At 37.2% G+C, this 26,498-nt stretch overlaps 1 protein-coding gene across 3 annotated transcripts in view; it reads right to left on the reverse strand.

The window, feature by feature from the left end:
- Nucleotides 1–26,498, reverse strand: part of Galntl6 (polypeptide N-acetylgalactosaminyltransferase like 6) — a 1,307,600-nt gene that overhangs the window by 834,714 nt on the left and 446,388 nt on the right. For all 3 annotated transcript variants that reach the window (XM_060381810.1, XM_060381809.1, XM_060381811.1), the window contains one exon: nucleotides 18,906–19,014. In XM_060381810.1, the coding sequence (XP_060237793.1) occupies nucleotides 18,906–19,014 (109 nt within the window). The remainder of the gene's footprint in view (nucleotides 1–18,905; nucleotides 19,015–26,498) is intronic.

The raw sequence follows: 26,498 nt of genomic DNA on the forward strand, positions 1-26,498 counted from the left end.
TATTAAAAGCAGCAAGGGAAAAAGGTCAAATAACATATAAAGGTTGCCCTATCAGAATCATACCAGATTTCTCAACAGAAACTATGAAAGGCAGAAGGGCCTGGTCAGATGTCACGCAGACTTTAAGGGACCACAGACACCAACCCAGACTATTATACACAGAAAAGCTTTCAATCAACATAGATGGAGAAAACAAAATATTCAATGAAAAAACTAAATTTAAACAATGTCTACACAGCAACCCAGCCCTACAGAAGATACTAGGAGGAAAACTATAATCCAAAAAAAAAAAAAAAAAAAAAAAAAAAAAAAAAAAAAAAAAAAAAAAAAAAAAACAGGCAAGAAAATGAAGGATACAGATAACCACCTCACAGCAAAAAGTTAAAAGGAAACAAGCAATGAATCACAGTAACACCACCAACTCCACAATAAAAGCAGCTAACATTTATTGATCACTATTATCTATCAACATCATTGGACTCAACTCTACAATTAAAAGCCACAGACTAACAGAATTGTTGCAGAAACAGGATTCAACATTCTGTTGCATCCAGGAAACATATCTCTGCAACAGAGATAAACACTACCTCAGAGTAAAGAGCTGAAAAATATTTTTGAAGCAAATGGACCCAGAACACAAGCAGGTATAGCTATCCTAATATTTAATAAAATGGACTTGCTAGCAAAATTGCTATCAAAGAAGATGAGGAGGGGCACTTCATTCTTATCAAAGGAAAAATCCACCAGGAGGACATAGCAATTCTGAACATCTCTGACACGAATAATAAAGTACCTACATTTGTAAATGAAACGTTATTAAAGCTGAAATCACACATCCATCCCAACACCTTAATAGTTGGAGACTTCAACACTCCACTCTCACCAAAGGACAGATCATATAGACAGCAGCTAAACAGATAAATAATTGCACTTAGAGAGGCCCTAGATCAAATGGACCTAATAGACGTCTACAGGAATTTTCATCCAAATTCAATAGAGTATATCTTCTTTTCAGCACCTCATGGAACATTCTCCAAAATGGACAATCTAGATGGTGACAAATCAAGCCTATACAAGAAGATTGAAATAATCCCCTGTATTCTCTCTAGCCACCATGGACTAAAGCTGGATCTCAAGAACAATGGAATTAGCAAAATGCCTACATGCACATGGAAACTGAACAACAGTCATCAAAAGTTTCCCTTCTAAAAATAGTAGAGGGCCAGATGATTTCAGCACAGAATTCTACCAGACCTTCAAAGAAGAGCTAACTCCAATTCTCTTCAAACTATTCCACAAAATAGAAATAGAAAGAACATTAACAATCTCATTCCATGAAGCCACAGTCACCTTGATACTTAAACCAAAGACCCAACAAAAAAAGGAAAACTTCAGACCCATGTCTCTTATGAACAATGATGCAAAAATACTCAATAAAATACTTGCAAACTGAATCCAAGAACACATCAAAGATATCATCCACCATGACCAAGTAGGCTTCCTCTGAGGCATTCAGGGAAGGTTTAATATATGGAAATGCAGTAATATAATCCACCATATAAACACAGTGAAGGAGGAAAACCACATGATCTTCTTAGATGCCAGAAAAGCATTTGACAAAATCCACCACTCATTCACATTTAAATCTTGGAGAGATCAGGGATACAAAGCACATACATAAACATAGGAAAGACAATATACAGCAAGCCTATAGCCAACATCAAACTAAATGGAGAGAAACTTAAATCAACCCCACTGAAATCAGGGGCAAGGCAAGGCTGCCACTCTCTCCGTATCTCTTTTTTTATTTTTTATTTTTTTTAATTTTTATTTAACTTTTATTAATTACACTTTATTCATTTTGTATCCCCCCATAAGCCCCTCCCTCCTCCCCTTCCCATCCCACCCTCCCTCCCCTTTATTCATGCATGCCCTTCCCCAAGTCCACCGATAGAGGAAGTCCTCCTCTCCTTCTTTCTGATCTTAGTCTATCAGTTCTCATCAGAAAGTGGCTGCTTTGTCATCTTCTGTGGCCTGGTAAGGCTGCTCCCCCCTCAAGGGGAGGTGATCAAAGAGCAGGCCAATCAGATTATGTCTGAGGCAGTCCATCTTCCCATTACTTAACCCACTTGGACACTGAACTGCCATGGGCTACATCTGTGCAGGGGTTCTAGGTTATCACCATTGATAGTCCTACCTAGAGCAATAAAACAACTAAAAGTTATCAAGGGGATAGAAAATAAGAAATGAAGAAGTCAAAATATTACTATTCACAGATGATATTATAGTATCCATGAGAGACCCCAGGAGTTCAACCAGAGAACTCCTTCAGCTGATAACACCTTCAGCAAAGTGGCTGGATACAAAATTAACTGAAAAAAAATCAGAAGCCCTCCTGTATACCAAATACAAAACTGCAGAGAAAGAAATTAGGGAGATAACATCCTTCACAATAGCCACTATTCATATAAATACCTTGGTGTGACTCTAACCAAGCAAGTGAAAGACCTATTCGAAAAAAACTTCAAGTCCCTGAAGAAAGAAATTGAAGAAGATATCAGAAAATGGAAAGACCATCTGTGTTTATGGATTGATAGGACTAACATAGTGAAAAATGTCCATCCTGCCAAAAGCAATCTACAGATTCAATGCAATTCCCATTAAAACATTAAAACAATTCTTTACAGACCTTGAAAGAAAAATTCTCAACTTCATATGGGAAAACAAAAACAACAACAAAACCCATAGTTGTCAAAATGATCCTGTAGAAGAGATTGTCTGGAGGTATCTACTTCCTTGATCTCAAGCTATTCTATAGAGTAAGAGTAATGAAAACTGCATGGTATTGGCATAGAAACAAATGGTTGATCAATGGAACTGAATAAAAGAAAGAGAAATAAATCTACATACCTAGAGATACTTGATTTTTGACAAATAAGGCAAAACCATACAATGAAAAAAAGTCAGCATCTTCAACAAATGGTGCTGGTCTAACTGCATGTCTACATGTAGAAAAATGAAAATAGATCCATACTTATCACCCTGCACAAAATTAAAGTCCAAGTGGATTAATGACCTCAAAATAAAATTAGACACACTGAATCAGTTAGAAGAAAAGGTGGGGAAGAGCCTGGAACTCATTGGCACAGGAGACAACTTCCTGAAAAGAACACCGACAGCACAGCCTCTAAGAGTAACAATCAATAAATGGGACCTCATGAAACTGAAAAGCTTCTGTAAAGCAAAGGACACTGTCATCAAAACAAAGCGACTGCCTACAGATTGGGAAAGAATCTTCACCAACCCTTTATCTGATAGAGGACTCATATCCAGTATATATAAAGAACTAAAGAAGTTGAAAGCAACAAACCAAGTAATTCAATTAAAAAAATGGGGAACAGAGCTAAACAGAGAACTCTCTGTAGAGGAATATTGAATGGCAGAGAAACAGAGAAATGCTCAATGTCATTAGCCATCAGGGAAATGCAAATCAAATCGACCCTGAGAGTTTACCTTATACCCATCAGAATGGCTAAGATCAAAAACTCAAGTGACAATACATGTTGGAGAGGTTGTGGAGAATGGGGAACCCTCCTTCACTGCTGGTGGGAATGCAAACGTATAACCCCACTGGCAATCAATCTGGTGCTTTCTCAGACAACTAGGAAGAGCACTTCCTCAAGATCCAGCCATACCACTCCTAGGCATATATCCAAAATAGGCTCAAATACACAATAAGGACATTTGCTCAAACATGTTTGTAGCAGCTTTATTTGTATTAGCTAGAAGTTGGAAACAGCCCAGTTGCCCCTCAAATGAAGGATGGATGCAGAAATTGTGGTACATCTACACAATGGAATATTACTCAGCAATGAAAAACAAGGAAATTATGAAATTTGCGGGTAAATGGTGGGACCTGGAAAGGATCATCCTGAGTGAGCTGTCCCAGAAGCAGAAAGACACACACAATATATACTCACTCATATAGACATGTAATATAGGATAAACCTACTAAAATCTGTATATCTAAAGAAACTAATCAAGAGGGAAGACCCTGACTAAAATGCTCAATCCCCATCCTGAAAGGCAAAGATGATGGACATCAGAGGAAGAAAAGAAAACAGGAAACAAGTTAGGAACCTGCCACAGAGGGCCTTTGAAAGGCTCTACCCTGCAGATTATAAAGCAGATGCTGAGACCTATGGCCAACTGTTGGGCAGGGTACATGGAATCTTAGGAAAGAAGTGGGAAATAGTAGGATCTGGAGAGGACAGGAACTCTACAAGGAGAGCAACAGAACCAGGAAATTTGTGCACAGGGGTCTTCCTAGAGATTCATACTCCAACCAAGTACCAGGCATGGAGATAACCTAGAACTCCTAAACAGATGTAGCCCATGGTAGTTTAATGTCCATGTGGGTTACATAGTAATGGGAAGAGGAACTGCCTTTGACATAATCTGATTGGCCTGCTCTTTGTTCACCTCACCCTGATGGGGGAGCAGCCTTACCATGCCACAGAAGATAACAATGCAGCCACTTCTGATGAGATCTGATAGACTAAGATCAGAAGGAAGGAGAGGAGGACCTCCCCATCAGTGTACTTGGGGAGGGCCATGTATGAAGAAGGAGGAGGGAAGGTCCGATTAGGAGGGAAGGAGTGGGGTTTATGGGGGAATACAAAGTGTAATTAATAAACGTTTAAAAAAATGAGAAAAAAAAAAGAATGGAAGACCAAAAACTCAAGTGACAATACATGCTGGAGAGATTGTGGAGAAAGGTGAACCCTCCTCCATTGTTGTATGGAATGTAAACTTGTGCAACAACTTTGGAATTCAATCTGGCGCTTTCTCAGACAATTAGGAATAGTGCTTCCTCAAAATCTAGCTATACCACTCCTACACATATATCCAAAATCTTCTGAAGTACACAACAAGGACATTTGTTCAACCATGCTCGTAGCAGCTTTATTCATAGTAGCCAGAAGCTGGAAACAACCTAGATGTCCCTCAATGGAGGAATGGATACAGAAATTGTGGTACTTTTACACAATGGAATACTACTCCGCAATTAAAAACATAGAAATCATGAAATTTGCAGGAAAATGGTGGGATCTAGAAAAGATCACCCTGAATGAAGTATCCAAGAAGCAGAAAGACACACACGGTATGTACTCACTTATAAGTGTATGCTAGACTTATAATACAGGATAAACATACTAAAATCTGTACACATATAGAAGCTAATGAAGAAGGAGGACCCTGGGTAGATGATCAGTCCTCACTCAGAAAGACAAACAGGATAGACTTTGGAAGAGAGAGAAAACAGGAAACAGGATAGGAGCCTACTACAGAGGGCCTCTGAAAGACTCTACCCAGCAGTATATCAAACAGATACTGAGACTCATAAATAAAAAATTGGCAGAGTGCAGTGAATCATATGAAAGAAGGGGGAGAAAGTAAGATATGGAGGAACAGGAGCTCCACAATGAGAGCAACAGAACCAAAATATCTGGGACCAGGTGTCTTTTATGAGACTGATAATCCAACCAAGGACCATTCATGGATATAACCTAGAACCGCTGCTCAGATGTAGCTAATAGCAGCTCGGTATCCAAGTGGGTATCCTAGTAAGGGGAACAGGGACTGTTTCTGAAGTGAACTCAGTGGTTAGCTTTTGACTCCCTCCCCTGATGGGGGAGCAGCCTTTCTAGTCTTGATGAGACTTGATAAGCTAGGATTAGATGGAATGGGAGGAAGACCTCTCTGGTAGTAGACTTGGAGAGGGACACTGGAGGAGAATGTTAGGATTGGGAGGGTATTAGGGGCTACAGCTGGGATACTATGTGAATAAACTGTAATCAATATAAGAATAAAACATTTAATTAAAACAGAAAAAACCCACAAAATTGTCAGAACTCACAAATATGAATGCTCACACTGAAACTCTAAATGTTATGAGAAGGCAATAATAAGAATTTTCTGAATTTCAATGTATATTAGAGAGATCATAGTCACCAGAGAACTCACCCCACAGAATCTCATAGGTAGGGCTCATAAGGCTTCACAGAGACTGACGACAACCCAGAGCTGCATGGGTCTGTCATATGTCCTCTGTATACATGACATCATTGTTTAGCCTGGAACTCTGTGGAACTCCTAACAGTGGGAGCTGGGATATCTCTGATGATTTTGCCTGTTTTGGGGATCCTTTCCATCTGACTGGGTTGTCTCACCTAGCATTTATATGAGGTTTTTTTTTTTCTGTTCATTTTTTGTTTCTGTCTTGTTTTGTTTTTAAATTTTTTTTCTTCTTTCCATGTTCAGTTGATGTCCCTGGGCAGCCTGCTCTTTTCTGAAGGGAAACTTGGTGGAGCAGCAGATCTGGTGAAAATGGGAGATGTGGAGAACAAGGAGGAGTGGATGGAGAGAAAGCTGCAGTCAGGGTGCACTGTATGAGAGTAGAATAACTTTAAAAAGATAAAGAAAAACCATTAACGTGTCTATACCCAAGATATAATGTTAATAAAGCCTTTAAAATAGGTAAAAAAAATCTATATAATTTTAGTTTTCTAAGATCAACACGTAAAAACCTGAGAACCAACTCATAAGCTCTCTGAATCATAGTAAATAAGCATGATACATCCTGCAATAGATAATTTGACAAATAATAATGTTCAGATTTTTCAGTACATTTTATAGTCTAAATTTTAAAAATGTGTGGCAGACTCTTCATGTATATTAGACATCATACAATGAAAGAATAATAATGCATCATTTGAAAGATAAGCAAGAAAATTACTCCTTATCAGCTTAATTACAAGTCAATAATTACTATTAAGATTCTTTATATGAGGTGTTGTATTATAGTGACAAGGACTTTTGTTGTTGAATGGGATCAAGAACTCCAAAGACAGTAAAAAATGCAGAAATTTAATTTATAATAATAGTCAACACTCTGATAAATGGAAGAAAAACATATCTTCCACTAAACAATGCTGAAACTTGCAAGCTAAAATATGAATAAATGCTAAATTCTTAAATTCTACCATATGGCAATGGACATGTGGATTTAGATCCTAAATGTACAGGGTAAAATTGTCCAGCTTTCACAAGACAGTACAGAACACCAACATTGGTACAACCTATACTTAAGAAACAATCAGTGTAGGGCTTTAGCAGTTTAGACCTACAACCACAACACTTGGCTCGATGCAGAGGACTCAGACTAGAACTACATAGTGAGACACTACCTTAATGAAAATGAGAACAGGAAAGAAGAATGGGGGCGGGGACAAGAAGGATAAATGAAGTAGATAAAGGTGGAAGAGAGAAGCAAGGGAGGTTATGAAAAAGGAGAAGGGGGAAGGAGAAAAAGAGGTAAAGGGAGATACTGGCTCACCAGGGTCTCTCAGCCACTGACTGTATGGCCCACCCAAACTCTCAGTGATAGATAATACACTATATGTGCCACCAAAGGCAAGCAGAAATGCCATACTAGCTAGGCACACCAGGTGCTGGGCCTCCCAGGCCTGGAGAGCACAGTAGAGGGCCCCCAGGACTTCCCAGAGGGCATTTGGACCTGCATCCCAGTCTCCAGCTGCAGCTGGACTTCCTAACCTAGCGGGTGCAGCAGCACTGAGCTGGCGCCCCTGTTAGTCCTTTTGCATAAGACCAAGCAGGGCCAAACCAGAGAGCAGAGAGCCCGGATACCCCTATTCCTGCCAATGTGACCTGCTTGAGAGTGAGTGTGCCCTTGAATGTCTGCAGAGCTCCAGATCCAGGGTTCTTCGAAAATAGAAGCCAGACTTCGGACCCCTCCTGCCCACATACCAACTGTGGTCAAAAGAGAGTCACTTGGTACATTGAAGCCCCTACTATGCAGGTCCAACTGAGGAGTTAAGGCAGTTAACGCCAGAAATTGCACCAAACATCACCAGTGCTTGCTACATACAAATAACCCCCTAAAGCCTGAAAGGCAGAACCCCTCCCACACACTCAAGGGTTCAACATTCTCTTTCACTCTGTCCCTTGAGACACACTTCCACGAACACTTTCACACACACACACACACACACACACACACACACACACACACACGCATGTGCATGCATTTTCCTTTCTGTGCCTGCATACTTCCCTTCCATAGGTACAGATAGTGCACCAATGCACATGCTGAGGCCACAAGACCTCGCTCAGCTTACTGAAGAACTCTCCAGGCACCAGAGAGAGACAGTACTAGTCTAAACTGCAGAATACAGAAATAAACAGGGAAGGTTTTAGATAAGCCAATGGCCAGGGGTAGGCGAAAGAACAGATGTAACATAAATCAGGACATCATGACTTCACCAGCAACCTCCCAAATTGATGGATACTCCAATTCATCAGAAGCACAGGAAAATGACTTTAAAGCTATACTTACTCAATTATTTGAGGTTCATAATGAGGAACAATTCAAACAATTCTCTCAAAGAAATAGCCTTGCAAATTCAGACAGTTAAAGAGGAAATGAACAAATCTATCAAAGATTTGGCCAGTCAATTGGAGGTAAAGAAAAAGGAAATAGACAAAATTCTTAAAGAAACACAGGCAAACATAGCCAAACAAATAGAGGCAAAGTAGAGATACAATTAGTATCATAGAGAGAGGAAATGAACAAAAAAATAAAGACCATCATAGAGAGACAGGAATCCACATTCAAACAGATGAAGGAAATGGTGCAAGGCATGAAAACAGAATTAGAATCAATGAAGAAAACACAAACTGAGAAAACCCTGGGGCTGGAGAACTTGGAGAAAAGATCAGGAAACCCAAAGGTAAGCATCACCAACAGAATACAAGAGATGGAAGAGAGAATCTTTGGAGCTGAAGTTATACTCGCAGATATTGATACTTCTCTCAAAGAAAAAGTAAAATCAGAAAAGCCCCAAAAACAAAATATCCAAGAAATCAAAGACGACATGAAAAGACGAAATCTAAGAAGAATAGGAATCAATGAAAAAGAAGACTCCAAGCTCCAAGGTCCAGAAAATATTTGCAAGAAAATCATAGAAGAAAATTTTCCCAACTTAAAGAAAGATGTCCATAAATATACAAGAGGCCTACAGAACACCAAATAGACTAGACCAGCAAAGAAACACATCACGTCACATCATAGTCAAAACACTAAATCTACAGAACAAAGAAAAGATATTGAAAGTAGCAAAGGAAAAAGGCCAAGTAACATATGATGGTAGACCTATCAGAATCACACCGGACTTCTCATCAGAAACTATGAAAGCCAGAAGGGCCTGGTCAGATGTCACACAGACTTTAAGGGACCACAGACACCAACCCAGACTACTATACCCAGAAAAGTTTTTAATCAACATGGAGAAACAAATTATTCCATGACAAAACTAAATATACAATATCTACACAGCAACCCAGCCCTACAGAAGATACTAGAAGGAAAACTCCAATCCAATGAAAACAACTTCACCCAAGAAAACATAGCATAAAAATAATATCACAACAAAAATTAAAAGAAAACAGCAATGAAACACAGTAAGACCACCGACTCCAATATAAAGAGAACTAATGTTCATTGGTCACTATTATCTATCAACATCAATGGACTCAAGTCTCCAATAAAAAGACATAGACTAACAGAATGGGTGTGGAAACAGGATCCAACATTCTGCTGCATCCAAGAAACGCACAACTGCAACAAAGGTAAACACTACCTCAGAGTAAATGGCTGGAAAAATGTCTTTCAAGCAATCAGACCCAGAAAAAAAGCTGGGGTAGCTATACTAATATCTAATAAAATAGACTTTCAACCAAATTCAATAAAAAAAAGATGAGGAGGGGACACTACATCTCAGAAAAGGAAAAATCAACCAAGAGGACATCACAATTTTGAACATCTATGCCCCAAATACAAGAGTGCCTACATTCATAAATGAAACATTATTAAAACTTAAATCACACATCAATCCCCACACCTTAATAGTGGGAGGCTTCAACACTCCACTTTCACTAAGGGACAGATCATCTAGACAGAAGCCTAATAAGGAAACAAAGGCACTTACAGAGGTCCTAAATCAAATGGACCTAATAGATGTCTACATAACTTTCCACCCAAACTCAAAAGAGTATACCTTCTTTTCAGCACCTCATGGAACCTTCTCCAAAATAGACCATACAGTTGGTCACAAAGCAATCCTCAACAGACACAAGAAGATTGAAATAATCCCCTGTATTCTATCTGACCACCATGGACTAAAGCTGGACCTCAACAACAATAGAAATAGTAAAAAGCTTACACACACATGGAAACTGAACAACTTGCTGCTCAATGACAGCTGGGTTAAAGAAGAAATAAAGAAAGAAATTAAAGACTTCCTAGAACTCAATGAAAATGAAGGCACAACATACCCTAATTTATGGGACACAATGAAAGCAGTGCTCAGAGAAAAATTCATAGCACTAAGTGCCTAGAAGAAGAAACTTGTGACATCTCATACAAGCAACTTAATGGCCCAACTGAAAGCCCTAGATAAAAAATAAGCAAATACACCCAAAAGGAGCAGAAAACTGGGAATATTGAAACTCAGAGTTGAAATCAATCAATTAGAAACAAATAAAACTATTCAAAGATAGATGAAACCAAGAGCTGGTTCTTTGAGATAATCAACAGGATAGAGAAACCTTTTACCAAACTAACTAAAAGTCAGAGAGAAAGTATCCATATTAGCAAAATCAGAAATGAAAAGGGGGACATAGCTACAGACACCAAGGAAATCCAAACTATCATTAGGTCATACTACAAAAGCCTATATGCCACAAAATTTGAAAATCTAAAAGAAAAGGACAATTTTCTTGATAGATTCCATCTACCAAAATTAAGTCAAGATCAGGTAAAAAGATTGAATAGTCCTATATCCCCCAAGAAAATAGAAGCAGTCATCAACAGTCTCCCTTCCAAGAAAAGCCGTGGGCCAGATGGATTCAGTGCAGAATTCTACCAGACCTTCAAAGAAGTGCTAACTCCAATTCTCTCCAAACTATTCCTCAAATAGAAACAGAAGGAACATTACCAAACTTATTCTATGAAGCCACAGTCACCTTGATACCTAAACTACACAAAGACCCAACAAAAAAAGAGAACTTCAGACCTATCTCTCTTATGAACATTGATGCAATGTTCAATAAAATACTTGCAAACTGAATCCAAAAACACATCAAAGATATCATCCACCATGACCAAGTAGGCTTCATCCCAGGCATGCAAGGGTGTTTCAACATATGGAAATCCATCAATATAATCCACCACATAAACAAACTGAAGGAGAAAAGCCATATGATCATCTCCCTAGATGCCGAAAAAGCATTTGACAAAGTCTAACACCTATTCATGTTTAAAGACTTGGAGAGATCAGGGATAGAAGGCACATACCTAAACATAGTAAAGAAAATACCTAGCATCAAACTTAATGGAGAAGAACTTAAATCAATCCCACTGAAATCAGGGACAAGACAAGGCTGTCCACTCTATCCATATCTATCTCTTCAACATAGTACTTGAAGCCCTAGCTATGCAATAAGACAACTAAAGGAGATCATTGGGATACAAATCAGAAAGGAAGGGGTCAAAGTGTCACTATTCGCAGATATGATATGATATTCTACATGAACGACCTCCAAAATTCAACCAGAGAACTCCTTCAATGAGAAGCACCTTCAGCAAAGTGGCAGGATACAAAATCAACTCAAAACAATCAGAAGCCCTCCTGTATACCAAAGACAAATGGGCCAAAAAAGAAATCAGTGAAACAACACCCTTCACAATAGCCACTAATAACATAAAGTACCTTGGGGTGACTCTAACCAAGCATGTGAAAGACCTGTTGGAAAAAAAAACTTCAAGTCTCTGAAGAAAGAAATCGAAGAAGATATCAGAAGATGGAAAGATCTCCTGTGCTCATTGATTTGTAGGATTAATATTGTGAAAATGGCCATCCTGCCAAAAGTAATCTACAGATTCAACGCAATTCCCATCAAAATACCAACTCAATTCTTTACAGAACTTGAAAAAAGATTCTCAGCTTCATATGGAGAAATAAAAAACCCAGAATCTCTAAAACGATCTTGTACAACAGATCATATGGAGGTATCTCCATCCCTGATCTCAAGCTGTACTACAGAGCAATAGTAATAAAAACTGCATGATATTGGCATAGAAGCAGAAAGGAGGATCAATGGAACCAAATAGAAAACCCAGAAACAAACCTACACTCCTATGAATACTTGATTTTTGACAAAGAAGCCAAAACCATTTAATGGAAAAAAGACAACATCTTCAATAAATGGTGATGGTCCAACTGGATGTCTACATGCAGAAAAATGAAAATAGATCCATATTTATCACCCTGCACAAAACTACAGTCTAAGTGGATCAAAGACCTCAACATAAAACCAGATTCTCTAAATCCGTTAGAAGAAAAAGTGGAGAACAGCCTAGAACTCATTGGCACAGGAGATGACTTCCTGAACAGAGCACCAAAAGCACAGGCTCTAAGAGCAACAACCAATAAATGGGACCTCATGAACCTGAAAAGCTTCTGTAAAGCAAAGGGCACTGTTGTCAGAACAAAACGACAGCATACAGACTGGGAAAGGATCTTCACCAACCCTGTATCTGACAGAGGGCTGATATCCAGAATATATAAAGAACTAAAGAAGTTAAAAAGCAATAAATCAAGTAATACAATTAAAAAGTGGGGTATGGAGCTAAACAAAGAATTCTCTGCAAAGGAATATAGAATGGCAGAGATGATCAACATCCTTAGCCATCAGGGAGATGCAAATCAAAATGTCCCTGAGATTTCGCCTTAGACCCACCAAAATGGCTAAAATCAAAACCTCAAACGACAACACATGCTGAAGAGGTTATGGAGAAAAGGAAACCCTCTTCCATTGCTGGTGGGAATGTAAACTGGTACAACCACTTTGGAAGTCAATCTGGCACTTTCTCAATTAGGAATAGTGCTTCCTCAAGACCCAGCTATACCACTGCTAGGTATATACCCAAAATTTGCTCAAGTACACAACAAGGACATTTGCTCAACTGTGTTTGTAGCAGCTTTATTTGTAATAGCCAGAATCTGGAAACAACCCAGATGTCCATCAACGGAGGAATGGATACAGAAATTGTGGTATTTTTACACAATGGAATACTACTCAGCAATCAAAAAACGAGGAAATCATGAAATTTGTAGGCAAATGGTGGGATCTAGAAAAGATCATTCTGAGTGAGGTATCCCAGAAGGAGAAAGACACGAATGGTATATACTCATTTATATAGACCTATAAGATATGATAAGCATAATGAAATCTATACACCTAAAGAAGATAAACAAGAAAGAGGACCAGGGGTAAGATGATCAACCCTCACTTAGAAAGAAAAATGGCAGGTGCATTGGACATAGGAAAAAAGAAGTAACAGGACAGCAGTCTACCACAGAGGCCCTCTGAAAGACTCTACCTAGCAGTGTATCAAAGCAGATACTAAGATACATAACCAAGCCTTTGGCAGAGTGCAAGAAATCATATGAAAGAAGGGGGAGTTAGTATTACATGGAAAGGATAGGAGCTCCACAAGGACCAAATATTTCTTGGCACAGGAGTCTTTTCTGAGACTGACATTCCAGCAAGGACCATGTATGGATAGAACCTCTACTCGGACGAAGCCCGTGGTAGCTCAGTAATTATTTTTTTTCCTGTAGTAAGGAGAACAGGGACTATTTCTGACAGGAACTCAATGGCTGGCTCTTTGACCTTCCCACCGCCCAAGGGAGGATCAGTCCTCCTAGGCCACAGAGGAGGACTTTGCAGCCAGTCCCAAAGATACTTGATAAAACAGGGTCAGATAAAAGGGTCCTCCCCAATCAGTGGACTTGGAAAGGTGCAGGGAGGCGATGAGGAAGGCAGAGTGGGATTGGGTGGGAATGAGGGAGCTGGATATAGCTGGGATACAGAGTTAATAAAATGTAACTAATAATAAAAATAAAATTGAATTAAATTAACTTAAATAAAAAAAAATAAAAAAAGAGGGAAAGGGAGAAAAAATTGCAAAATGTGAGATATTTCACATTATTACATATAAATAGCAAAGTACATAATCTAAAACAAAATAACAGCACTGTATAGATACTTAAAGAATAGAAAAACTAAAAAAATTAAATTGAAAATTAATAAGAATTTTTCTCAAATGGAGGAAATACACGTTATAAGCATCAGATTAATCTCACTAAAATGGCTGATATTCCAGTTGTAGTGATTCTATATAAATTCTATTACAATTAATTGAAGAAATATGCCTACAGAATAAAGTGCTTATCAGGGATTACAGCAATGGGAATTCAATCCATTAGTGAGGTTAAACTACCATAAGAATTTTGGAGAACAATTTACCATAGTCAATGAAATGAATTCAAATATATACAAATATAGCATACACATACACAAATATAATATTTGAGATATGTATGATAACTAAAACATGGAAAACAACCAAATGGCCACAAATTGAACATTATAGAAAAGTGAACAACAGTAAATATGAATCAACTGGTCTTGTGCATTGACAATGGTTAATTTAAAAAAAATTGGGAAGGGGAAATATTATTGGTCGCTGAGGCTTGGTCTAGTGCTATGTATCCAAATGTTAATTACTGCCTCTGAGGATCTTGTTGCTGCCCAGAAGAACACATTATCATCTTTCCCTGTTGTGTAAACCTTGCTCTTATTAATTTAACATTGACTGGTTAATAAAAAATACTAAAGCTTGGGTTTGGAAGAAGAAAGGGAGGTGGTGTTTGGGGTTCACAGTCCTGGGGTTAGGTGACCATGAGGCAGAGAGAAAGAAAAGGAAGTACAGAAGATGGACTAGATGGTCGTGTCTGGATGAAGCAGACTGAGCCCAGCAAGGACAACTGAGCATACTGAGCCCAACAAGAACAAATAACATGGGCTGTGTAGCTGAGAGTTAGCTAACTAAGTTAAAGGGTCGAAATCTGACCAACTTCAGTTCTTTAAGCTTGTAAAATAAATCATAGTCCTTTTAGGCCACAGAGGAGGGCTTTGCAGCCAGTCCTGAAGATACCTGATAAAACAGGATCAGATGAATGGGGAGGAGGTCCCCCCCATCAGTGGACTTGGAAAGGGGCACGGTGGAGATGAGGGAGGGAGGGAGGGAGGGAGGGACTGGGAGGGAATGAGGGATCGGGACACGGCTGGGATACAGAGTTAATAAAATGTAACTGATAAAAAAAAATAAAATAAAAATAAATTTAAATTGGCCTACAAAAAAAAAAAAGAAAAAAAAAGAAATCATAGTCTTCCTGTGTCAATTGTTTTAGAAGCTAGTGGGGTTATAGAAAACTGATTTTTTATTAGATAAACTCATACAATTTGGCATGATTAGACCTTAAATACATTTTAAACACAAGGAAACAAGCAGAATATGTTTAAGTGTAAATACACAGACACAACAGAGAAAAATAAGAGCACACATGAAATTTAAGTCTTAGAGGAGACACAATGGTACATTTGACCTGGACATGGGACATACAGATGTTTATTTGATTTTGAGAATCAATTCATGTGTATTTGAATGACTTAAATGCTTTCATTTGGAATATATCTATATATCCTCCAACAAGCTATTAAACTGCCTTAACATTAGTCATTCGAGGCAATAAGAATGCTGCAAGGGGCACGGTGGAGATGAGGGAGGGAGGGTGGGATTGGGAGGGAATGAGGGAGCGGAACATGGTTGGGATACAGAGTTAATTAAAAAAAAAAAAAAAAGAATGCTGCAAGAAGACAGAGTCAGCTAACATTGACCCATGGGGGTTTACAGAGAAAGAAGCACCAATCCAAAAGCATGGGCAGTTTGATCTTCATGTGGGTCCCTAGTGGCTGAGCACATGCTATCTATGACATGGACTCTGTTGCCTGCACTTGATCACTTTTCCGGAGCCAGGCTGCCTTGCCTCACCATAGTGGATGAGGAGAAACTCAGTGCTGTGTGGCTTCATCTGCTGGGGTGGGTCCCCTTTTCTGAGGATGAGAGGAGGAAGGATAGTGTTAAGAGTGTGGGAGGGAAAAACTGGAAAGAAAGAAAGGAGGGGCTACTGTTGGCATATAAAGTAAATGTATAATTTAAAAGTACATTTTAAAAACTTCGAGAAAAAGTAAACCAATAAAAAACAACAATGAAAAGATTTTTCTCTTACTATGATGACATCATCACTGCACAAAATCCTAAATGAGGTTTAAAAGTTCTTAACATTATGGGAGAATACAAAATGAATAAAGTGTAATTAATAGTTAAAAAAAAAAGAAAGAAAGAAAGAAAGAAAAGAAAAAAGTTCTTAACAAACAAAACAAAACAACAACCAAAAAACAGACAAAAACCATACATACAATTAATTAATATTGGAATATGTTACATCACCAGTTTCTTTGAACATCCCTTGATCTACACAGAGATAAACCACAAAATATGGGATATGAAACAGAAATAAAGAGAAAGTCATAGATTTTGTTTCCAAAATTTGTTTGCAGAAACAGAAGCTAACAGTAACTAACATGATTTAATAATTAACACTTAGGAGTCTGGAATGATGACCCAACACATAAGGGTGCTTCTACTCTTCCAGAAAACCTAAATTTAAGGACCACGACTAAAGTTGGCAACTCAAAAATGCCTACAGCTCCAGCTCCAGGTGTTCTAATGCCCTCTTTTGGCATCCATGGGCATTGCATTCATGTGTGTATTTAATAACACCTACGTGTATCAGAAATAAAAATAAAGTAAATTTTAAAAATAATTACAGTTAGAAATTAATTGGGACTTTGTACTGATGTTCATTTAGGTGTCATCCACCCAATTTATTTCTAATGTCAGAGATCAGACCTCTACTCTTGCCTGATGTGTCTAAAACAAAAAGGGGGAACTGTAGAGAGCTGCGTAATGCCGCGCCTGAAAGATGGAGCTTGTTTCTGCCTTCCACCTTCCCGATGGTGAGTGCTCTCTGTCACGAACAACTCCACATTTGGCTAAGGCCAAGGATCTGTCTTGCTTCCATGTATGTGGACCTATCTGCATTGCCCACGTGGCATGCTGAGGTTGGCTACCCAGAGGCTATTTAAAGTGGGCTGGCTTTCCCCAGGGTCAGATGATTGTTCAAGGTTCCTGAATAAACTGCATTGAAAAAAAAATAAAAAAAAAATAATTACAGTTATAATTAGCTGATGCCCAAAATAACTGCTCAATTATTTTAGATATTATTTCTTTATGAATTATTTAATCATTATGAAATTTCCACAAAGTAGAATATGAGAACTCTAAATTGATTTGTTAAGTAGTTCGTAAGTGGAAAAGCTAGAATTTTAACTTAGGTATGTCTTTGTCTCATAATACTGTCATTACATCATAATCAAATATTGCGTTATTTTTGATGTCAGGAATCAGTATAGACAGATTGACAGGAATCTTATTTAGTCTACCTAATGTTAGCTAGCTGATAGTCACTATGTTAGTAGAGTCTTAAAGACCCAATGTTTTATAAATTTTGGCTAATATCTACCAAAATTGTTCTGAGATTCATTAAACATGCATTCAATATTTTGTTATCATTATTTTCTTACAGATTCAGTTAACAAGGTTGACGGAACGTCTCAAACACAACAAAAACCCTTTGAGTCCTGAAGCATAAGAACAGATGGTCAGATTAATCCAGGTGGACCAGGATGACAAAAATAAGAGATAAGAGGATTAACAAGTGAAGCAGGTGGTGAGGAAAACAGTTTTGTGATTTTTCTTTGGCTCATGGTCTTGGTGGGATGATGATATCTAAAGAGGTCAATTCTCTTAAAAGAGGAATCATCTTTGGGACAAGCTGCTTTAAGAAAACAGAGAGGTGGGTTATGCTTGATAAAAAGGAAAAGATGGAGAAGAGAGTGAAAGGAGCTATAATTAGATCAGCTCTACCCAACACAGAATAGCCCTGAACAATGTCAGGACAATGGAGCACTATTGCTGCAATGGGTTTGTGGGAAGCTGACCAGCATGACCTCATACTGAATAGTCACAAGTATGCTTCTGACTTGGCCCAGATGCAGGGCCTCACTGCTCTCCAAATATCTTTCCAAACAGTGGCTATCCTGTATCTGTGACACTATCACTGAGAAAAAGCAACATTACTTTGGCTGTGTGAAAGAATGAGGTCTTCCTAGCACGTGTCATTCCCCTCCTATGGATTTCTACTGATGCACTCATCTGAATTTTAATTTTCTCAATCTGTCTATAAGAAAATTTCTGTAATTCATTTCTTTTAGACACAATGGCAGGCTAGAACTTTATGAAAATTCACACCCAGTTGGTCCTATAGAAATATTAGTCCAGGTATTGCAAATTTCAGATTCCTAGATGCTGTAATTTATAGAATTTCCACAACTAATTAAAATGCCTAAAACTTGTGGCATGACTGAGTTGATTTACATTGCCATTTAAATACAATTCATCCCAATGTGTCCATCTGGCTCATGTTTACCAGCTCATGTCTCATTGATAAATCCCAAGATCATTCACAGTATTATTTTAAAAGGGCTTGGAAATACAAGATAATATAGTTGTGCAAATTTTCCATGGCCTCCTCTGCAGCCACGGAAAGGCCACTCATTGTTTGGTCTGCTGAATTTGAAGTCATTTGTTTCTGTCCATACTTGAGCCCTGATGTTCCCATAAGACAGACATCTTTACTGCATGCAGAAGAAAAACTGACACGATAATTTTGCAGGGATAAACAAAACACTGAATTAAAACCAGCATTTTTATCTTACTCTGAAGTCCGTACCTGAGCGCAAAGCCTCTTTTTGAATGCTTTCATAGTCATGCCAGTCTTTTCTTCTCAGACCATCTGTCCAGGAATAGAATTGCCCATCTCCCAGGCCCAGTGGAAATGTCTGTGGAAAAAGAAAGTATTCAAGCATAAAAAGGAGGAATTTTCTTCTGCATGGTTGATAAACACAGCAGGACACATAACAGGCAATGCAAGAATATTTGTTAATTAAGTGGCTCCTCTGAATATTTTTGAGATGAAAACCATTGCTACTGACCTGAAAAAAAAAACATTCTGAAACCTTTTATAACCTTTAAAATGAAACCTCTCCCACATAACCAACCACTAAACATTTTATTTAATCTAGACTTTGTTGAGTACATACCTCATTTGCTTAATGTCGAGATAGATATTAATCAGCTGAATTAATTTTGTTTGTGATTGATAAAGTTTTATATGTATTAGTCAAATGTATTTGGATGCTCTTTAATAACATTAACAACTGCTCATTGAATGTTCTCTGTGAGACAAGTACTATATTTAAAAAGAGACTTTTAAGCTCATATAACAATATTGGGTGACGAATCCCCATTTTCCTTGAAATTAGGCTGGAGCCAAGAGAACTGAAGCAACTTTGAAAGCACTGTGCTCAAGCCAAGGTTTGAACCCACTCTTTGAGGACTGACATTGTGGTCTTAGTTGACATCAAAGTATTGTATTCTATCAGATTTATATTAAAGTATAGTTCATGTTTACACTGAAAGTCCAAATTGGCAAGAAGTCCTAAACTGTAGTCAGGGCACACATCTTTGTGTCCATCCAACGCATTTTGTGACGTCGACTTGGAAATTCCCTTGCTTGAATTCCTAGAATCACTTCATTTAAGGAATTATGTTCATGTTTTGGAATGAGAAACAAAAATTTACTTTGAAAGAATTGTATTTATACAATCTTAGTGGTCACAAAAGTAAGTGCTACAGTACATAAAGAAGCCAGTTGTATAAGGTAGAAAAAGTCAGTTAGCTGAAAGACAAATGATTTCAATTAAGTACATTTTCTTCACAAAAGTCTTTCCAGGGCAAAAAAGAATATCTTATCTCTGAGTTTTGAATGTAATTTCCATGGTCCTTATTTATTTACCATGAATTTATCTTTATAGCTTACAGACGATACACTGTTTTGAAAGGACAATATTTAATAACAAAAATGCTTAAGTCAGAGAAAAGATTTTCTTATTTAAATAACAAATTTACATAGGTCATATATTTGTTTGTTTGGTTGTTTTTTTATGATAGAAGCAAAGAGGGAAAAAGAGACAGATGAAAGCTAATGGTGATTATACATAAAATATTGGAAAGGATAAAGATATGTTTTAAAAGACAGATAAAATATACAAATATAGGAAAACAGAAAGGACAGTAAAATAGAGGAGGAGGATATGTTATGTGTTAGTGTGTGCTTTCTAAAGGATTGATAACAATAATTTAAAACCACACTAGCACACTAACAAATTCTAGCTAAAATTATAAGGAACTGATTTTAAAATATACATCCCATGATTTGTGTCAACCATGAATTTATTTATGAATATGGGGCAATAATAAAAATTACCTGCATTGCTATAGGTAATGCTTATTGTTTATAAACACATTATTATTATTATTTAAAATTTATTCACTTTGTTTCTTTGTTTTATCCTCCTCTCTCATCTCCTCCTGGTCCCACCCTTCCTCCCTGTTCCTCCTCTATCCCTCTCCCCTAGTCCACTGACAGGGAAGTCCTTCTTGCCTACTCTCTGACCCTATCCTATCAGGTCCCATCCAGAACTGCCTGAATCCTCTTTCTCTGTGAGCTGGCTAGGTCATCCCACGAGGGAGAAGTGATCAAGGAACTAGCAACTGAGTTCATGTCAGAGACATAGATGTAAACTGAGCTGTCTATGGGCTACATCTGAGCAGGGTGTCTAAGTTGTCTCTATGTATGGTCTACAGCTTATATTTAAATACAGCTTGCAGATGAATAGGTTTGACATCACACATGGAAATAAGTTTGTGGAAAACAGACTCTCTCTGGTTACTTGACATGCTACATTACTCTTGTTATGATGTACGTAAGATAGAGAACTCATTGTGATTGTCAATTCAGGTGTACTGAACAAAAGTATTGGTCTTTACTTTCTCTCCAAAAGCAAGGGTAGGAATGAGATCTATACACCAGGAAAACAAATAATAGAGTTGTTATGAACTTCTTGCAAATAGAAAGAAAATCTTCCAAGGCAATCTCATGAATTTGAGGACAAATATTTCAATACTACCTAAGAAGAATGGCTTTTAATTACTTCAGAGAGTGGGGCTTAAAATGATTAAAAGACTGACATCATTCATACCGGGCAGTTGAATCTGGTTTCCTTCTCCACCTTCAGTAAGGTTATTTCTTGATGAGAGTTTGAATGACATTTATTTGGGGCAGGACTTTGATTTACATTACTAATCTACCTACCCATTCCCACTGTACTTCCAAAATGCTGCCAGATGAAGGCTAACATCTCAGGACCAAATATAGAGGAATTCCTGCATGAATCATTAAAACCACAATGAAGAGATGTGGCACTGTTATTGGGAATACCTCAGCACAATCCTTAACACAAATGTTTGATATCGCTGTTTACTTTATTTGGTCTGTTAGCCTGGATACGGAGCGAAGTATTGCCAGACTTCTTTTTTCTTCAGTGTATGTTGTTATGTCTCCCTTTTGGTTTCTGATTTTGCTAATTTGGATAGTTTCTCTCTTCCTTTCAGTTAGTTTGGCTAAATGCAGACCTATCAGATTCACACCACACTTCCCAACAGAAACTATGAAAGCCAGAAGGGCCTAGGCAGATGTCATTCAGACTTTAAGGGACCACAGACACCAACCCAGACTACTATATCCAGAAAAGCTCTCAATTAACATAGATGGAGAAAGCAAAATATTCCATGACAAACTCAATTTAAACAATATCTACACAGCAACCCAGCCCTACAGAAGATACTAGAAGGAAAACTCCAATTCAACGAAAACAACTACATGCAAGAAAATGTAGGATACAAATAACTTTCACAACAAAAATTAAAAGAAAACAAGCAATGAATCACAGTAAAACCACCAACTTCACAATAAAAGTAGTTTACATTTATTGGTCACTATTATCTATCAACATCATTGGAATCAACTCTACAATAAAAAACCACAGACTAACAGAATTGTTGCAGAAACAGGATCCAACATTCTGCTGCATCCAAGAAACACACCTTTGCAACAAAGATAAAGACTACCTCAGAATAAAGAGCTGGAAAAATGTTTTTGAAGCAAATGGACCCAGAACACAAGCAGGGGTAGTTATCCTAATATCTACTAAAATGGACTTTCTAACAAAATTAATCAAAAAATAGGAGGAAGGGAACTTCATTCTTATCAAAAGAAAAATCCACTAGGAGGACATCACAATTCTGAACATCTATGCCGCAAATAATAGAGTACCTACATTTGTAAATGAAATATTATTAAAGCCAAAATCACACATCAATCTCAACACCTTAATAGTGGGAGACATCAACACTCCACTCACATCAAGGGATAGATCATATAGACAGAAGCTAAATAGGGAAATAATGGCATTTACAGAGGTCCTAAATCAAATGGATCTAATAGATGTCAACAGGACTTTTCAAACAAATTCAATAGAATATATCTTCTTTTAAGCATCTCATGGAACCTTCTCCAAAATAGACCATATACTTGGTCACAAAACAAGCCTCAGATGACTGGCTCTTTGGTCTCCCCACCCCCGAAGGGAGGAGCAGTCCTGTTAGGCCACAGAGGAGGGCTTTGCAGCCAGTCCTGAAGATACCTGATAAAACAGGATCAGATGAATGGGGAGGAGGTCCCCCCTATCAGTGGACTTGGAAAGGGGCACGGTGGAGATGAGGGAGGGAGAGACTGGGAGGGAATGAGGGATCGGGACACGGCTGGGATACAGAGTTAATAAAATGTAACTGATAAAAAAAAAAATAAAAAATAAAAAATAAAAAAAAAACAAGCTTCAGCAGATACAAGAAGACTGAAATCAACCCTTGTATGCTATCTGACCACCATGGACTAAAGCTGGACCTCAACAACAACAGAAATAACAAAAAGCCTACACACACATGGAAACTTAACAACTCGCTACTCAATGACAGCTGGGTTAGGGAAAAAATAAAGAAATTAAATACTTCCTGGAATTCAATGAAAATGAAGGCACTACATACCCAAACTTATGGGACACAATAAAAGCAGTACTAAGAGAAAAGCTCATAGCACTAGGTACCTTCGAGAAGAAATTTGAAACATCTCATACAAGCAACTTAACAGCTCACCTGAAAGCCCTAGGAAAAAAAGAAGCAGACACAACCAAGAGGAATAGACTCTTGGAAATATTCAAACTAAGGGCTGAAATCTAAACATTAGAAACAGATAAAACACTTCAAAGAATCAATGAAACCAAGAGCTGGTTCTTTGAGAAAATCAACAAGATAGACAAACCATTCCCAGACTTCTGAGAGAAATGGTAGCAGATAATTTGGAAGCCAAAAGGTATTACAAACTTGAGAATAACAAAAGCAATATGAGTCACAGAGAACTTTTAACAAAATAAACATTTTATTTCCTCAAAGTTTTACAGAAAGCACTTCCTTGGAAGCAAAACAAAAAAAAATGGTAGAAGAAAATTTAAATACTAAAAAAGAAATTTGGAAAAGTGATAGTATGTAAGGAAAGAATAATTATGAAAAAAATCAGGAAATCAAGGTCAAATCTTTTAAGAAATAGGTGGAAAACAAATACAAATAGTGATAAAAGTATACATCAGTAAAGGAAGATAAATCCTCCATTCTTCTTCATATATGGAAAATGAAAGTCATTTCCAAAATAAAACCGAAAACTTATTCCCTTCTTTCTTTTTTTAAAATAGTATCAGGAAAATATTAAAAGACTGAGATAAATTATTAATGTGTATATAACAAAAACATCTACAGCCGGGCATGTTGGTTCATGATGCTATTTAAGATAACACTTTGTATAATAGTAAATAAAACTAATGCCACAAGACAAAATTATCAGACTAACCATATATGTTACTTACAAATTTGAAGCATATAATTGAATGAAGTTATAATTTGACCTACTTGTTCCAGAAATCAGATCTTGTAAGAAGGGAAATAGGGTGAAGTTTAAAATTACAGATACAGACATTATTGTATAATTAGAGTCAAATGCTGTCTCCAGCATTAACTTTCTTTAAAAACAAACATCTTGAATACTATGTTTATTTCTTATATGTTCTTAAGCGTTATTTGTACTTCTGTAAGGGTAACTGACATAATAATCATGTTTTATTGTGGAGGAATTACCAGCCTGAAATAAAACATCTGACACTATGACTTAATAAATGACACCTGAGAATTTCCTGTCTTAACATCTCTTCTCTCTACATCTCAGTTTCTCACCTGAGGTTAAAGACTTAGGTCCTTATGCTTTGATGACTATCACTGTATCTACTGAGCTGTCACCCTAACCTGTTTTCTCCTTCTTCTATTCTTTTATTTGAAACTTGTTGGAGGTTAATGTTTCACTGTATGAAGACTGGCTCATTTTAAGTTTGTGATGTTCCTACCTTAGCCTCCCTTGTGCTGGGAATTCTCACTGACCAGCAAGGCAAATGGTTAGGAACACAGCCTGACACTTCTGCCTCATGTCTATTAACAGAGGAAACTAAATAAAAGGTAAGAACTTATAGCTTGTTACCTGATTGAATCCATGTGTGGAAAAGTGACAATTATCAAGCAGAAGTTAAACTCAATTAGAACACCATGTGCCATAATTTGTGGGAAGAGTTCCCTCACCAATGGCCCATGAGCTCTGAGTATTCTCATATTCTTTCTACTTCACACAATGGTGGATGAAAGAACCCATATCAATTCCAGTGCATTTGTATAGAAGTAACAATTCTGAAAGCGTAACCACTCAGTAAATGACCCATTAGTGATCTGACCTTTCCTCTCCTAGAGCAACCTCCAGTACTTGAGAGCCTGTCTTTTCACAGTGTGTGTCCCTGAGTGATTATAGAAACACAGATCTATTATCTACAACCATGTAAGATAAATATAAAAAGCATTATACCTTCATGAAGCAACTACTTCAGACCTATCAGCAGAACAACCATTTACATGTAAATTCCCTTTGACATTTCTGCTTTGTGGACATTTTATTCATAGTTATGCTGTTACATATGATTAACTATAAAAAGTACCAAGGAAAACAGAAACAATGCTTTAACGAGAAACCGCAGACAATTGTTAGAGCTTGAACCCAGAATTTATCAAAAGTTAATGCGTTTTGAATGGGTTAAGAGAAAGTTTTCAAGGATGACATATTGCACACAGGTAACATATTAGGAGAGACAGCAAGCTAAAATGAGATGAGTTCATGACACATTAATGGGATATACTGTTCAAGGAACTCGTAAACTTGAAGACTACCTTGTTAATTGCTTCTATCTGAGCAAAGGATCTTAAAACACCTTCCAAGAACTGCCAGTGTAAAAACAAAACAAAACAAAACAAACAAGCACAACAAAGAAAATCTTGTCAATAAAATGATTCTCTTTTCCATTTCTGTTAGAGAAGTCTTCTTTTTCACGGTACAAAAGTGGCAACACTAAGAAAATATTTTTGTGCATCACTTGAAGGAAAAATATATTCTAAAACCTATCATAGGTTTAACAATAAATAAATTGGCTAATTTTAAAACTAAACCACATATGAACCATTGTACTTTTTCTTTGGAAGACACTATGATCTAATGGATGTATTTGGATCCAGGAACACAGGTTATAAACTGTGGTTTTTTAATGATAGAAATGAAGTCTGTAATTCCTGTCAGACCCTTAGTAAGCTTGCATAGACTTAGTCTAATAAAATATACCTCCTTTATCTACATCAAAGGCTTTATATGCAACATTGGTTTATTATAAAACAATGTACTAATATCGATGTTTAGTATCTCAGTTATTTTAATGAATATTTATATAACCTTTTCAGCTTTTGAAAGTTTTCATATAGTTTCAGAAACAAAGATTATACAAATCACATAAAACAAATTATGTATTATTAAATAAGCTAATATAGATATTGATTTGATATATTGATATATATATTCTAAGACTGGGTATGATTAATTTTTTGTACATTAAAGCCACGTAGAATCTGCTCTTAGACAATTGGACACTACAGAAATTTTCGGTGTGGTACCAACTGAGCATTATGTTCTGTAGGTATACAAAGATGCAATAATGCAATATATCTTGAATGATCAACTGAGAGTTTCTGCATCTTTGTATACTTATAGAACATATTGACCAGATGGTACCACACCTAAAATCATCTTTAGTGGAAATAAAAAACCCAACTTGTTAATTAAATTTTGCATAACTTCTCAAATGTGTCAATGGTAATATGATCGCAGAAAACTGGGAGGATAAGCATTGAGATGTCATGAAATTCTGAGATTAACCTTCTTAGATTCTTCAAC

The sequence above is a fragment of the Meriones unguiculatus genome, chromosome 4, assembly GCF_030254825.1.
Source record: "Meriones unguiculatus strain TT.TT164.6M chromosome 4, Bangor_MerUng_6.1, whole genome shotgun sequence".
NCBI lineage: Eukaryota > Metazoa > Chordata > Mammalia > Rodentia > Muridae > Meriones > Meriones unguiculatus.